This window comes from Elephas maximus, chromosome 5 (genome assembly GCF_024166365.1).
Source record: "Elephas maximus indicus isolate mEleMax1 chromosome 5, mEleMax1 primary haplotype, whole genome shotgun sequence".
Classification (NCBI taxonomy): Eukaryota; Metazoa; Chordata; class Mammalia; order Proboscidea; family Elephantidae; genus Elephas; species Elephas maximus.
This window is the reverse complement of record NC_064823.1, coordinates 159,467,224-159,482,951: the sequence shown is the minus strand read 5'-3', so window position 1 is coordinate 159,482,951 and position 15,728 is coordinate 159,467,224. Positions and strand designations below refer to the sequence as shown.

The 15,728-nt window shown below is 45.9% G+C and overlaps 1 protein-coding gene across 2 annotated transcripts in view; it reads right to left on the bottom strand.

Annotated features, from left to right (window-relative positions):
* MAEA (macrophage erythroblast attacher, E3 ubiquitin ligase) overlaps positions 1 to 15,728 on the bottom strand; it is a 51,228-nt gene that overhangs the window by 29,094 nt on the left and 6,406 nt on the right. For both annotated transcript variants that reach the window (XM_049886570.1, XM_049886571.1), the window contains exon 2: positions 2,557 to 2,739. In XM_049886570.1, coding sequence (XP_049742527.1) covers positions 2,557 to 2,739 — 183 coding nt within the window. The remainder of the gene's footprint in view (positions 1 to 2,556; positions 2,740 to 15,728) is intronic.

Here is a 15,728-nt window from a genome sequence, read left to right as displayed (position 1 = left end):
TATAGTCTCTGCCCCACTCTTTCTCCCCCTCCCTTTTGGAACTCTGATTAAAAATATCATAAGTTTTTGCTCTGTTCTCCATGTCTCTTAGGCATTTTCATCTTATCTCTCCTTGCTGTATTTGAGATAATTTCTTCGGACCTATCTTTCAGTTCACTAATTCTCTCTTCAGCTGTGCTAACTGTTAAATGTTAAAATGTTTGTTACAAGCAAACACTTGAGTTTTTCATTCCAGTTATATTTTTTCATTTCTTGAAGTTTTATCTGGCTCTTTTTTAATTCTGCTAAATCACTTTCCATACTTTCTGTATGAAAAGGTATTTTCAAGCTTTTTTTTTTATTCTTTAAACACAAATGCAGTACATCATTCTCATATCTCAAGTCTGTGCAGGTCTTTTTCTGTCGTTACTGCTGGTTCTCAATCATGGTGTCTTATGTATACCTGGTTATCTCTGTGCTGGTTATTGTCCTGGAATAATTATTTCTAAAAATAACTGGATGCCCAGGTTGAAAGGCTCCTCCTCACAGGAGGATGTGTATTTACTCTGCCTGTGCCTGGAGGCACCACTGGCTGGAACCACTTCTACTAAGCTGAAGGCTAGGGTTCCTGCGATCGCCCAGGTGTTTTCGAGTCTGGGCTGGGATTCCTTGTGGGAGTGAGCTCACTTCTGGTGTACCCTCACCTTGAGGTCTGGCACTCCAGGGTCCCAGCTTATCGTTGGAAGGGCCTCCTGTTAGGTTCTCACTCTGTGCTGGGCCCAGGGAGTTTACTTTTGTACTCTTTTGTCCCTCTTGGCCTCACCAGCAGCAAGGCCCTCAAGGAGTTTACATTTGTACTGCTCGGTCAGTACTCCCAGGGCAAAGGCAGCTTCCTGGCCTTTTCACCTCTCTGATTCCCTCTACCCTTCGACTCTGGACTGGTGATTCCTTTCTGTCTCATGAACTCTCTGATGCTTTTAATAAGAAGTTTTAAAATGTCCAGGTTTTTTGGTTGTTTTCAGTGCTAAGATTAATTCAAACACCCTAGTCAGAGAAAACAAGAAATCCCACATGCTGTTTTGAGGCAAAATTCAAAAGATATCAATCTATTACACATCCTGGCCTTTCAGCTGTCTGGGCTGGGGACACACCTGGAGCCAAGACAAACTGGTCCCTACAGCAACAGGAACATGGGACAGGAAGCTGGCCTGCTCAGCCCAATAGCAGCACTTGGGCACAAACAGCCTGGAAGGGAGTCCTTCTTTCCTATTAAACTTGGTTTCTTCTGACAAGACTTAGTGCCTTTAAGATAGTGTGAGCGTTGTTCTCATTTTGTGCATTGTAGGGATAGTCCAAGTTATTTAGACACCTAAATTCACTGAGAGTAATTCCCTATGCCCCATACCCCATCCTCCAACCCAGCCTGCCAGATTCTGTCCCCAGGAGACTCTTGAGAGGCCAGCGTGCAGGCTCCCTGACTCCCAGCTTAGCGCAGGTGCCAGGATGCAGGGGTCACAAGCACTCCTACCTGTCTTGGCCAGCTGGGCTCTAGGAAAAGTACATAAGAAAATCACACCACACCTGTGCGGCTCTATCTAATTCTGCAAAGGTCTGCGGGCAGGTTGGAGTCCTGTGGTGGGAGAGAGCTGGCCTGAGGTTTTCTGACAATGGAGAAGGTATTTCCTAGCTTTGCTCTGTACACATTCTCCAGCAGCCAGGCTGAATTCTGAAGCCATCTTCTCTGAGATCTGTGAAGAGAAAGGCAGCCAGCAGACTTGCCCTGCAGGTTGGGCATCTAGTAGCCTGGGGCTCATTTCTCAAGAGCGGAACCAGAACAGCAAAAGGAAGAGGGCATGGCAAAAATGAAGTCTGGGTTGCTGAGCTCAACCTACTTCGGGGTAAATCTAGCTCTGCTAACCTGCAAAATTCCTACTGTGTTATTCTTAAAAGACATAACCAGCTTGGTGAAATAAGCATTTGGAAAAGATTTAGTCCTCAAGCAGAAATACAAAGAAAGAATGGAAGACTGTTTTTTCCTCTGTATCTTAACCCCACCTGGAAAAAATAAGGGTACCTGCTATCAAATCTGATCTTTTAAAACTGTTAATGTGCTTAAGTTCAAACCTTAGAAATTCACTGAATCTTAAAAAAAAAAAAACAGTGAATCTTGACTCTCAAATCTTACTAAGTTAACGTGTAAAGTGTCTTTAAATGGAATGAATACCTACGGATGTGTTCTCATTCCAAGTCACAGAGTATTTCACAGCTGAAAATGCTAACGCTGGAGACGCTCGTGTTTTAGAAAATGAGCTGTGAGCTGAGAGCTATCACCTGCCCCGGGAGTTCGTCAAGGGCTTCAGTCCATCCCGCCGCCTCATTGCACCTCTTCTATCTCAGGACTTCCCACCTTAGTTGTGGCCCTGCTCCCAGAGAAAATGGCCCATCTTTATGGTAGACTGGGGAACCAGTGAGGCTGGGACTGCTGGGCCCACTCTGCAGCCTGAGGGCAGAACGAGGCCACCACGCACCCAGGGCTGGCTCCTGCTGTGTGCAAGCCAGACCTGAAGCAGCACTCACCTTCCTCTTCAGGACGCTGAGCTTTTCCACCACGCCGTCCAGAAGGCTGACCACTGAGTCCACGGCTGGGCAGCTGCTCAAGGTCTTCTCCAGCTCGGCGACCACCATGGTGACGTGGCTTGTTTCGCGGTCGATGTTTTTCTGAGCAGCTCGGAAGCGTTTATTCAGTGTTTCATAGGGCACCTGGTGAAGAAACCAGAGGCTGCTGAGAATCCTCTGAATCAATATTTCAGTCCCACCGTTTTACAGTCAGGACGTGAGAAGTCTTCATCACAGCACTCTTGTGGCAAAATGCTAGCCTTTCAGTTCTCTCCAGAACACGTATACTCTGAAACTCTACCAAGACACATAAAAGAAGACTCGAGTGAGCGGAGGTCGTTCTGGGGCCCCGCCTGGATGGGAACACTAAAGAATGTAAAGGTGCAATAAACAATGAAGCAATGATCAAAATGAAGACTAACAACAGGAGAGTCAATCTATCAGTTATTAAAACCTGTAATCACCTAGAGTGATGCTGGCAAAACCAGGTCAGAGCAGCATGGTAAACAACGCTGTGTGAAACCAACCCTGTGAGACCAAGGACATCCCGAGAAGCAGCACTGCAGGTCCACTGGGGTTCAGTAGAGTGCCATCTGAAACACCTGCGTGCCATTACAAGGGCATGTTTAACTAATTTCAGGAAGTGAACACTTATTTTTCCCCTCATTATGAAAACAAATTATTATTTCAGAAATTATTATTTATTGTAGAACATTTAGAAAATATAAAACAAACTAAAATGAACCTAAAAATCGGTGTTACTTTTTTGCCCTCTGGAGAGAACCACTGTTAATTTTCTATCCCGTTCTTTTCCTATGCTCCCACGATTTTAAACACAACTGCCAGGGCTACGTCATCTCCAGTATCACATCTTCCTCCTTCCACATGTAAACACCATCCTTAGATACTGCTCTAGAACCACCGGCTGTACTGATGGCCCGGTGGGAAGTCCGTAAAGTAACCACGCTCTACCGCCGAGCATTGTTTGTTCTGGTTTTACCACTGTAAACCACACCAGAACCAACACCTCAGCTTCAACAGGCCCACGATGTCTAAGGGTCACCCCCCGGGAATGGACTCCTGCTCCAGCCATTGGCCTGGGCACCGGGGCCGCTGTCGGGGAGGTGGGGCACCGGAAGGAAGATGGGGCCTGGTGGCCAAGGAAGGAGCCACTGCGACCTCTTTGCCAAAGACCCAGCTTTCTCCCCAGACCTAGAAGGCCTGCACACAAGGCTGGTGGGGGGAAGGCAGCCCTGTCCTCACTGCCTGCCCCTCTCCTCAGAGATCCTGGGGACTGAGGTGAACCCACCATGATTGGCAACATGACCGCGTGCAAACACTGCTATCTGCATCTGAGGTCTTACTTGCACAATGGGCAGAATGCCACTTTGAACAAGCGGGCAGTGAAGGACTGACGAGGTGCAGAAGGCAGCATCCTGGCGACATCTCTTTAGCAAACGGTAGCTAATGTTACTGCCTGGTACCAAGCAGGGACTCACATTTGCTGACGAACAAATGAATCAAGAAGCGGAATCCTGTAATGCCCGTTTCACAGTTGAGGAAAGCAGTCTGCCCACACTATGTGGCCACCCAGGGTGGCTGACGGACTCTGTGCCACCACCTGGCAGGCCTGCCCTCACACGTTCTTTCTCCTTCCGATTCACTATTACTATTATTCTGGTAAAAATGGAGGGGAGGGAAGTATCATTTTTTTCTTCTTTGAGTATCTGCTAGGGAGAAAGTCACAACTTAATACCCCTTTTTATAGATAGTGCTTGGACAGCACTCAGCACATGCTGTTGTTGTTAGGTGCCGTCAAGTTGCTTTCGACTTGTAGCGACACTATGTACAACAGGACAAAACACTGCCCGATCCTGCACCAACCTCAGTTGTTGATATGCTTGAGCCCATCGTTGCAGCCGCTGTGTCAACCCATCTTGGGTCTTCCTCTTTTTCGCTGACCCTCTACTTTCCCAAGCATGATGTCCTTCTCCAGGGACTGGTCTCTCCTGATAACGTGTCCAAAGTACGGGAGATGAAGTCTTGTCATCCTCGATTCTGGCTGTGCTTCTTCCAAGACAGATTTGTTCGTTCTCCTGGCAGTCCATGGTATATTCAACATTCTTTGCCAACACCATAATTCAAAAGCATCAATTTTGTTGGGTCTACCTTATTCACTGTTTAGCTTCTGCACGCATATGAGGTGACTGAAAATTCCATGGCTTAGGTTAGGCACACCTTAGTCCTCAAGGTGACATCTTTGCTTTTTAACACATTAAAAAGGTCTTTTGCTGCAGATTTGCCCAATTTAATACATCATTTGATTTTTTGACTGCTGCTTCCATGGGCGTTGATTGTGGAACCAAATAAAACGAGATCCTTGACAATTACAATCTTTTCTCTGTTTATCATGATGTTGCTTATTGGTCAAGTTGTGAGAATCTTTGTTTTCTTTATATGGACGTGTAATCCATGCTGAAGGCTGTAGTCTTTAATCCTCATCAGTAAGTGCTTCAAGTCCTTTTCACTTTCATCAAGCAAGGTTGTGTCATCTGCACATCTCAGATCGTTAGTGAGTCTTCCTCCAATCCTGATGCCCCGTTCTTCATACAGTCCAGCTTCTCAGATTATTCGCTCTACATGGAGATTGAATAGGTATGGTGAAGGGATACAACCCTGATGCACACCTTTCCTGACTTTAAGCCACACAGTATTCCCGTATTCCTTGTTCTGTTTGAATGACTGACTCTTGGTCTATGTACAGGTTCTTCATGACCATAATTAAGTGTTCTGGAATTCCCATTCTTTGCAATGCCATCCATACTTTGTTATGATCCACACAGTCGAATGCCTCTGCACAGTCAATAAAACACAGGTAAACATCCTTCTGGCATTCTCTGCTTTCAGCCAGGATCCATCTGACATCAGCGATGATATCCCTGGTTCCACGTCCTCTTCTGAATCTGGCCTGAATTTCTGGTAGCTCCCAGTCAATATACTGCTGGGTGAATATCTGATGCACGAATAACAGCAGCAAAGTGTATACCAACAAGGTCCCTAGTGCCAACACGCTGGTGGCCTGACCTCGCTCTCTTATCCTGTGTCACAGCAGCCTGAGTTTGTCTCTAGTCTAACTTGGCCACACTTGATTCTGTACCTGTGTTGCAAGATGGAATATCTTAACAACAGTTACAACAAAACATGCCGTTGTTTTTAATCATGCCACAGCCCAGCATGACAACAATTATCACAACAAACAAAGCCAACCAACACAGAGTCACCTTCAACACAGGCCAACACACAGAGCACCGCCAAAATATTTTTCAAATTGTCACCAGGAGAAAGACTTCTCCAAACATCCCTTAGCTACATTCAAGGTTCATGACATAACGAGGCCTTGCCTGACTTTACAACCCCATTAAGAGCCCCCACCCCACAGTCAGGTTAAGTGGTTTGTAAGTAAGGGCATAATACTTCTAGCAGTTGGCCAGCTGCAGGTGTAAACTTCTGTCCTGCAAACAAATCTTAGTTTTGATAAATGTACCACGGTTATGCAAGATGTAATCACTTGGGGAAGCTGGGGTGTATGGGAACTCTCTCTGTAGCATCTTTACAACTCTTCTGTGTAAGTCTAAAGTTATTTCAAAATGAAAAAGTAACAAAAACAAGCAGAACGAAAGGGGCATACAGATATATTTGCTTGGCTGCTAATTGAAAGGTTGATAGTTTGAACCCACCAGCCAGCCTGTGGGAGAAAAATGTGGCAGTTTCCTCCCATAAAGATTATGGCCTTAGAAACCCTATGGGGGCACTTCTACTCTGTCCTCTACGGTTGCTATGAATTGGAATCGACTCAACAGCAACAGGTACTTACTAGACTCCTTCTGGAAAGAGATGCAAGAAGCTACTAGAGGAAAGGAACCAGAAGTCAGGGGTAAGTGGGACACTCATAACCGTATGTTCCCTTTCATAACTTGACTTTTTAAATGCAAGAGCAGGTACAGATTTTATTGTTTTGAAAGTAGTAAGAAGCCCAGATTCAGGGCCCCCAAGGCTGGGTCCCCAGCTCTGGGGAGTGGGCTGCATATCCCTGAACAAAAGTACAGGTTACCTTGAAGGCCTCCCAACACACAGCATTCAGCACACTCTGGGCGCCTATAGCAACCTGGTGCCAGGCACACAAACACAAGTGAGACTGTCCTTGGGCAAGGACAGAAAGGACAGATCAGGAAGGCCTGGCTCCGCCAGCACTTTCTCTAAAATCCTAATAGATTAGGGCCTTGCTGTGCTTCGGTGCCTCGGGAGCCATCACCTCCGGGGTGAAGCCCAAACCAGGGCCTTGGAAACTATCTGCAGGGAAGGGCAATCTTTTTTATTTCCAATATGACTCGACGGCACCTAACAACAACAACAATATGACTCGAGATGGTTCCTTCATAAAATACAATAAAAACAAATCACCTGGTTCAGAAAAATGAACTGAAATCTTAAGGCACAAGATACACAAGCTCCAAACTTCCCTCTACTGGCTATGATGAATAACGAGGCTACGAGCATTCAAGTGCAAATTTTTGTGTGGACACGCATTTTCATTTCTCTTGGGTATATACCTGGGAATGGAATCGCTGGGTCATGTGGTCGTTCCATGTTTAACTTTTTGAGGAACTGCTAAACTGTTTTCCAAAGCAGCTACACCACTTTACATTCTTACCTGCAGTATATGAGGATTCAGCCTCTCTACAACCTCGCCAATACTTGTTATCGTCCATCTTTTTGATCCTAGCCACCCTAGTGGGTGTGAAGTGGTACTTCACTGTGGTTTCAATGGCGTAGTGGTTAAGTGCTGTGGCTGCTAACCAAAAGGTCGGCAGTTCAAATCCACCAGACACTCCTTGGAAACTCTATGGGGCAGTTTTACTCCATCCTATAGGGTCGCTATGAGTCAGAATCGACTCGATGGCAGTGGTTTTTTTAAGGACTAATGATGTTGAGCATCTTTTCATGGGCTTATTGGCCATTTGTATATCTTCTTTAGAGAAAAGTCTATTCAAATCCTTTGCTCACCTCTTACAACTCAACAATAAAAAACAAATAACAAATTGGGTTGTCTTTTTATTGTTGAGTTGTAGGAGTTGTTTATATATTCTGGATACTAGAATAGTAGACTCTTATCAGATATGTGGGAGCTCTGGTGGGTCAGCAGTAAAGAGCTCAGCTGTTAATCAAACGGTCGGCAGTTCGGATCTACCAGCTGCTCCTTGGAAACCCTGCAGGGCAGTGCTACTCTGTCCAACAGGGTCACTGTGAGTTGGAATCGACTGGATGGCAATGGGTTTTGGTTTGATTATCGGATATACGATTTGAAAATATTTCTATTGCTTCCCTATTCTGTGGGCTGTTTTCACTTTCCTGACAGTGTCTAAAGCACAAGTTTTTCCTTTTAATGAAGTCCCATTTATCTGTTTTGATTTGGTTGCTTGTGCTTTAGGTATTGTAAAAATGGCACGTGTGTGTGTGAGGGAGTGTGTAACCTCCTCTTACTTTACAAAGGGGAAGTAGAATCGAGATCCACAGCCCAAGGCTGATTCCTCTAAGGCGGAGGTCAGCCTTGCCGCCTCCCTCTCCTCCCTTTACCAGTCCCGACACCAACCACCCCTGCCATGGCACTCTCTCCTTCTCTGCAGGGTATAATTGGTCGCAACGGCTACACGGAACTCAAATACGATACTCACCATTACGGGGTTTGTTAGTAACAGGTTACAGTGCAGGGTCTGTAACACTCAGGGTACAGTCCTTTCTTCAGGGCAACCTCTTCTCAGCCGTGCCTGCGGGCACATCTCTCTCTGACTCCTCCTCTGGCCTTTGACAATTTAGATCAGCTGGTAAGTGCCTGGAGGCACCCCACTCTGCCAGTAAGCCTGGTGTCGAAGGCACTCTGGTTTCTTGTTCAGTGAACTGGGAAGGCCCACTGCAGCCATGTTGTGCCACTGTCTCTTGCCGTCTTCCGTATTACAGCTCCTCTCTGTCTCCTGGATTTAGGAGGTCTCAGTGCAGGGATCCCAGGTCCAAAGGATGTGCTCTACTCCTGGCTCTTCTTTCTTGGTGATGTTGAGACCCTCCCTTCCCACCACCTCTAGGGTAGCTCATTTTAAGCCTAGCAGGATGGCAAAATTGACCAATCCCCTTGTTAGGGTTCCATACACTTTATTTGCATGGTCCCACCCCCACAAGGGTGCCATTCACCTCATTTACATTATTATTAGCAAGCTATCCTATTTCCTTGGCACAAGTACCTCATTTGCATAGTCCCACTCAGTCATACAGTAAGCGTTACAAAGACTGTGGCTGGAAGGGCCATATTGAGTAATTCATTGCACCGCAGGTGTCATAGCTAAAAAAACATTGCCTAATCCAAGGTCATGAAGATTAACACCTTCATTTTCTTCTAAGATTTAGTTTTACCTTATACATTCAGGTATTCCAACCATTGTGAGCTGTATACGGTGTGAGGCGGGGTCCTATTTCGTTTTTTTCTGCACGGAGATATCCAGTTTTCCCAGTACCATCTGTTGAAGAGACTATTCTTTCCCCATTGAACTGTCTTGGTACTCTTACTGAAAACCAACATAAATATGTGGGCTTAATCCAAACACTTGGAGGGACAGAGTAGTTGGGGCCTGGGGGCCATAGTTTCGGGGGACATCTAGACCAAGTGGCATGACAAAGTTTATTAAGAAAATGTTCTGCATCCCACTTTGGTGAGTGGCATCTGGGGTCGTAAAAGCTTTCAAGCAGCCATCTAAGATGCATCAATTGGTCCCATCCCACTTGAAGCAAAGGAGAATAGAGAAAAACAAAGATACAAGGAAAGTATTAGCCCAAGAGGCTAAAGGACTACATAAACTGCAGGTTCCACCAACCTAAGACCAGAATAACTAGACGGCGTCCAGCTACCACCAAGGGCTGCCCAGAGAGGGAACACAATAAAAAGTGCCGGATGGAGTGGAAAAGTGTGGAGCAGAACTCAAATTCATGTAAAATGACCAGATTTAATGGTCTGATGGAGACGGGAGGAACCCCTGAAACTATGGCCCCTGGACACTCTGTTAACCCAAAACTGAAACCATTCCCAAGGCCCACTCTTCAGACAAAAATTAAACAGAATTACAAAACAAAAAATACACATGAGGACCGTGCATCTAGGTTCAACCAGATACATGAGACCAAATGGGCAGCTCCTGCCCAGACGCAGGATAAGAAGGCAGGAAGGAACAGAACCTGGTTAAATGGACACAGGGAACCTGGGGTGGAAAGGAGGAGTATGCTGTCATATTGTGGGGACTGCAACTAATGTCACAAAACAATATATGTATAAGTTTTTATATGAAAAACTAACTTGAGCTGTAAACTTTCACCTAAAACATAGTAGAACTGCCCCACAATTTCCAAGGAGCACCTGGTGGATTCGAACTGCCACCTTTTGGTTAGGAGCTGTAGCTCTTAACCACTATACCCAGGTTTCCAAACTTTCACCTGAAGCACAATTAAAAAAATATCTATATATATATATATATGTACGTATGTATGTATGTATGTGGGCTTATTTCTGGACTCTCAATTCTGCTCATTGTTCTATATGTTTATTCTTTTCCTAGTACCACACAGTGTTGATTACTGTAGCTTTGTAGTAAAGTTTTGAAATCAGGAAGTGTGTCTTCTCCATCTCTGCTCTTCTTCAAGATTGTTTGGGCTATTCTGGTTCCCTTCAATTTCCATATGAATTTTAGGATCAGCCTGTCAATTACTGCAAAAAAGCCAGCTGGGATTTCGATAGGGATTGTGTTAAATCTGTGGATCAATTTGGGGAGTACTGCTATCTTAGCAATACGCCTAAGTATTTTACTCTTTTTGACGCTTTGTAAATGAAATTGATTTCTTAATTTCTCCTTTGAATTGTTCATTCCTAGTGCTGATTTTTGTATATTGATCTCATATCTGGCAACCTTGCTGAACTAGTTTATTAACTCTAATAGTTTTTTTTTTTTTCTCCAGATTCCTTAGGATTTTCTACATTCAAGATCATATCACTTACAGAGTTTTATTTTTTCCTTTATAATATGAATGCCTTTTATTTCTTCTTGTCTTATTGCCCTGGCTAGAACCTCCATTACAATGTTGACCAGAAGTGATGCGGGTGAACACCCACCAATGTCTTGTTCCTGATTTTAGGGGGAAAGCTTTCAATCTCACAGATGCCCTTTAGTAGGCTGAGGAAGTTCCCTTCTATTCCTAGTTTGTTGAGTGTTTTTTTTTTTTAAATCATGAAGGGGTGTTAGATTTTGTCAAACGTTTTTTTCTGTGTCTATTGAGAATATTGTGTTTTTGCCTTTATTCCGTCAATACGATGTATCACATTAATTTTCACATGCTGAACCAACCTTGTATTCCTGGGATAAATCCTACTTAGTCATGGTACATAATCCTTTCTATATGTTGCTAGATTCAGTTTGCAGGTATTCTGTTGAGGAGTTTTACATCTATATTCATTCATAAGGAATGCTGGTATGTAATTTTCTTTTCTTGTGATGTTATTGTCTGGTTTTAGTATAAGGGTAATTAACACTGGCCTCACAGAATGAGCTGGGAAATGTTCCCACCTCTTCTGTTTTTTGGAAGAGTTTGTAAAGGATTGGTGTTAACTCTTTATTAAACACTTGGTAGAATTCGCCAGTGAAGCCATCTGGAACTGGGCTTTTGTTTGTGGGAAGTTTTTAATTACTAATTACTCATCAATCTTTTGTTACGGGCTTAAGCGGCCTATCACCTACAAAAATTGCAATTTTATATGGTTCAACTTAATACATTTTTCCTCCTACATATTTTCCGCTGTGTCCCCTGTCCAACGCCACATTGGGAGGAGGGGAGGCCTTACATTTTTCTCATCAATTTGAATCAGTTCTTTATGGTTCATATTTGGTGACTGTTTTCTGGCTTGTTTTTTAGTTTATCTGTTTTTTAATTCTGGTCCTATTTTATCTGGTTATACCAAAAATTTAAATTTCTATTAATTAGATCTATTCAATTTTACCTTAGTAATTTGTTGCATTACAGGTTTTAGGATCACAAGATTTCTTCATCTAGTTAGCTGATGTTAAATTATATTTTCTCCAGTACATCGTTCCCCTTCAGTGACTCACCAAAAGTAATCCTTCCTGTTTCCATTATTGAAACAGAATCTGGCAAACACCATAAGTTGAGACTTGTATGAAACATCTGTACTTTCATCCAACTCTACAGCACCCCTCCCACACCGTGCCATTTGCCTTAGTATGTGTTTCTTCAAGCCTTCTCCAATGTTTGCGTTGGATTTTCTGACAGTATTTGCTGATAAAGAAATGCATTTTAGTTTGTCATCATAATGCTGTCAGCCATTTTTATCAGCGCAGGAAGGAAATGTTTTCCCAATGGCATGTGGTTTTTCGTCTTTCACGATTAAGTAAGAAACCTGAGAAGAGGTTTCTAAATATTTACCACATTTTCTAAAGTGCTGGATTCAGCACTGAGTGGCAGTACACATCCCTCTACATTCTGCAGAGTTGTCTCAGTGTCTGGTTTCAGCATGGAACAATCTTGTAAATCACGGTTGCTTCATGCTATCATGAGCTGACTTACACCCTGAGGGTGGCTCACCAGGGACAGGAGTGGCTCAAATCCCCTACTTTAAATAGGCTTCTTGAAAACTGACACGTTTCAGGCCAATTTCTAGGGGGATCTGAGGTGCTGTTTCTGCCTCAGAAACTGGCTGACAAGGTGTGTGCAGTAGGAAGAGAGCTGTCAGTGCTGCCATGTTCTCCCCCTTTCAGTGCCTGCATCATTAGTCCCAACCCTCTGCTTACTGCAGACATCTTTATACCTCGGATCCACTTTAAAAAGGGCCACAGAAGTACAGTAAGAACATGAGCTGCAAATCCAAGTCATCCGCTGCACACTCACTAGAGCAAAGCGCCCCCCACTGGAAGTCCGTGCATGATGGGGCACGCCAGGGCCCTGTCTCCACCGACTCCCGGGACAGCTCACAGACAAACACGAACACAGGCTACATGTGGGCACCAGTGTTGATTCCTACACGACACCACCAAAGCACACTTTCTCTCCTTTCATTTCTGTTGGTGGGGCTGCAAGTTTGAACAGGATGTCAGGGAAGGTCTCACTAAGGTGAAGGTTAGGGAATAACCCCCATGGCTGTCTGGGAGAAGAGCATTCCGGGCAAGGTAAACAAGTGCAAAGGCCCTAGGGCTGCAGAAGGATGACACAGCTTAGTAACAACACGGAGGCGCTGAGGTTAAGTAGTGTGCCCAGAGGAAATGGAGGAGGAGGAGGCAGGGGGCCTCTCACAACCCTGGCCTTTACCCTGAGGAAGCTAGGAAGGCACCAGGAGACAAGAATGATATGACCTGGCAATCTGGTGGCTGGGTAAGAAGGGACTGTGGTGGGTAAGGGCAGAGCAGAGGACCAGTTAGGCTACTGCAAGAACCCAGAGAGGGGATGGTGGTTCTGGCTAAGTGGAAGCAGGAGAGAAGGGAGAAGTCATCAGATTCTGCATATATTCTGAAGCTGGAGCCAAGAGGATGTGGATGGGCTGTCTGTGAGATGTGAGACCAGAAGGTCAAGGCTGACTCCAAGGTTGTGACTGACTGAAGGAGGAAGGAGGAGCCGCCCTTTACTGAAAAAGGGAAGACAGAGAGAGCAGGTGGGGGAGGGGGGAGACAGGTTAGATCAAAAGCTCAGATTCAAGTATGCTGAGGTACCTCAGAGAGGCCCAAGTGGAGATGACTTATAAACTATTGGGTACAGAGTACCGGGGTTGAGACTAGAAATAAATTTGGGAGCTATCACTGTATAACCGAGGGTCATGACACAGCTTAGTAACAACATGGAGGCGCTGAGGTTAAGTAGTGTGCCCAAAGGAAATGGAGGAGGAGGAGGCAGGGGGCCATGAGACCATAGCAGACCACTAAGAGAGAGTGTAAACAGAGCTGAGGTCCAAAGACAGAGCCCTGGGGCACTCCAACATTTAGGGGTCAAAACCAAGAGGAGGGGCCAGCACGGGAGACCGGGGATCAGCATGTGAGCTCAAAAAGAAGCCAGGCAAGGGTGGCGCCGTAGAGCCAAAGGAGGACTATTTCTAAGGGTGCAATGCTAGGAGAGGTCAAGACGAGCACCACAGGGGTCAGCTGGTGACCCTGATCAGAGCCATGAGCAACAGCACAAAACCAGAGGAGAAGCAATTCAACAGAGAAGGGGAGGCGAGCCCTCAAGACCGTGACATGGTGCCAGCTCAGAGAGAAGGCGATTTGAGGGTTCTGTCTGCTTGCTGTTAACTAGAAGGTAACGGCACAGGCACGCATCCTCGGGTGGTAGAGAAGGGGTGGAGAGGTCGTTCCCAGACAGGGGTGCAGGTGGCCCACCCTCAGTGACAAGAGGGAGGCAGCAAGTGTGGGCTTAGAGCTGGCAAAAGGCAGGCGGTAAGTAGGACCTGGACCAAGCCATCCGCTGAGCGGGAGAATGGGGGGTGTCTGAAGGTGGGGAGCACATGCAGCAAGCCTGAAGAAGGGCAGCCATGCTGTCAGGCATGGTAGGACCCACCTGAGGTCAGCCATCAGGGGCCGGAGCCAGGTCCGCCCCTTCGAAGTTGGCACGGGCTGGTGCGGGGCAGAGCGGGTGGGGGGTGACTTACCTAGTGCCAGCATTGTGTCAGGCAACAACGATCCATGGGAGAAAGGGACGGGGAGCCGAGGCAGCACTGCTGGGGGTGTGTGGGTAAGAGGAGCTGGTGAAAAAGGAATGTCAAAAGGCCGGCCACACCCAGACTGCTGTGCAGGCCACGCTGTGTTCTCTGGAATGCACCAAGTGGACAAAAGTGAGACAAAGCATGAAGAAAGAATTTTCCAAGCAAACAGAGGTAAAACTCACTAGCCGAAAGCTACTTAATTGTGTCTACTACTTGCCAAGCAAGTAGGTCCTTGGAACACAGCAATGAACAAAACAAGGTCCTTGCAGGGTACTCTGTACAGGGGACAGTCTCAGGGGAAAAGATACAAACAGATGCAGGATGCGCTGTTAGATGGTGACTAGTGCTGTGAAGAAAACAAGAGGGTGAGACAGAGCAGCAGGAGTTACAAAGCCACAGTTTTATTTAAACACTCAATGAGCGTCAGTGTAAACGCTAAGCAGGACTCCTGGGGAGGCTCCGGCAGGGAGCTGCCAATGGGGCGGCACCTTTTCCACTTTCCCTCCTTCCTGCTGCCTGCAGAATGTGAAGGCTGGTACTTCGGCAGCCATTGTGGACTAAGGAGGAATCTCAAGGATGAACATGAGAAAGACAGAGGAGTTAGGAATGCCTCCCAGGGTTTTGGCCCAAACAAGTGCCAGGAGGATGTCGTCCTCCTGGAATAGCAAGAGTGGGCTGGTAAGGAGAGACTCGGGGCAGGGGGAGGCAGAGATCAGGCACTCAGTTTCGCCCGTGGTATCTCAGTGTCTCCCAGCCGCTGAAGAGATATCAAGCAGATAGCTAGCTACATGAGGTGGGAGTTGAGGAAAGGGTCTGGTGGAGGTAGATGTGTGGGAGTCATAAGTACGAGGACAGCCTAAAGCCACATACAAACAGTTGAGTGCTGAGCTACTAACTGAAAGGTTGATGTCTCGAACCCAACCAGAAGCACCTTGGAAGAAAGGCCTGGCAATCTACTTCTGAGATATCAGTCACTGTAAACCCTGTGGAGCACAGTTCCACTCTGACATACATGGAGCTGCCATGAGTTGGAATCAATGAGATGGCAACTGTTCAACCAGGTAGGCAGAAAAGTGAAAAGATCCCAAGACTGAACGTGGGCACATCAGTTTGCATGTGAACAGCATGCAGAGAGGAAAGAAGAGAACCAGGAGAAGGTGTCATATAAGCCAGAGGAAGAAGTACTTCAAAGGAGGATGGTCAACTGGGCATTGTCCACTTTTATAACATGAAGTCAATGGTGACCCTGACAAGAACGCTTTTGGTGGAGTGTTATGGGCAAAGCCCTGATTTAGAGGATGGGGAAAAGACGCTGGCGTAAGGGGAGCAGGGTAAGACGGTG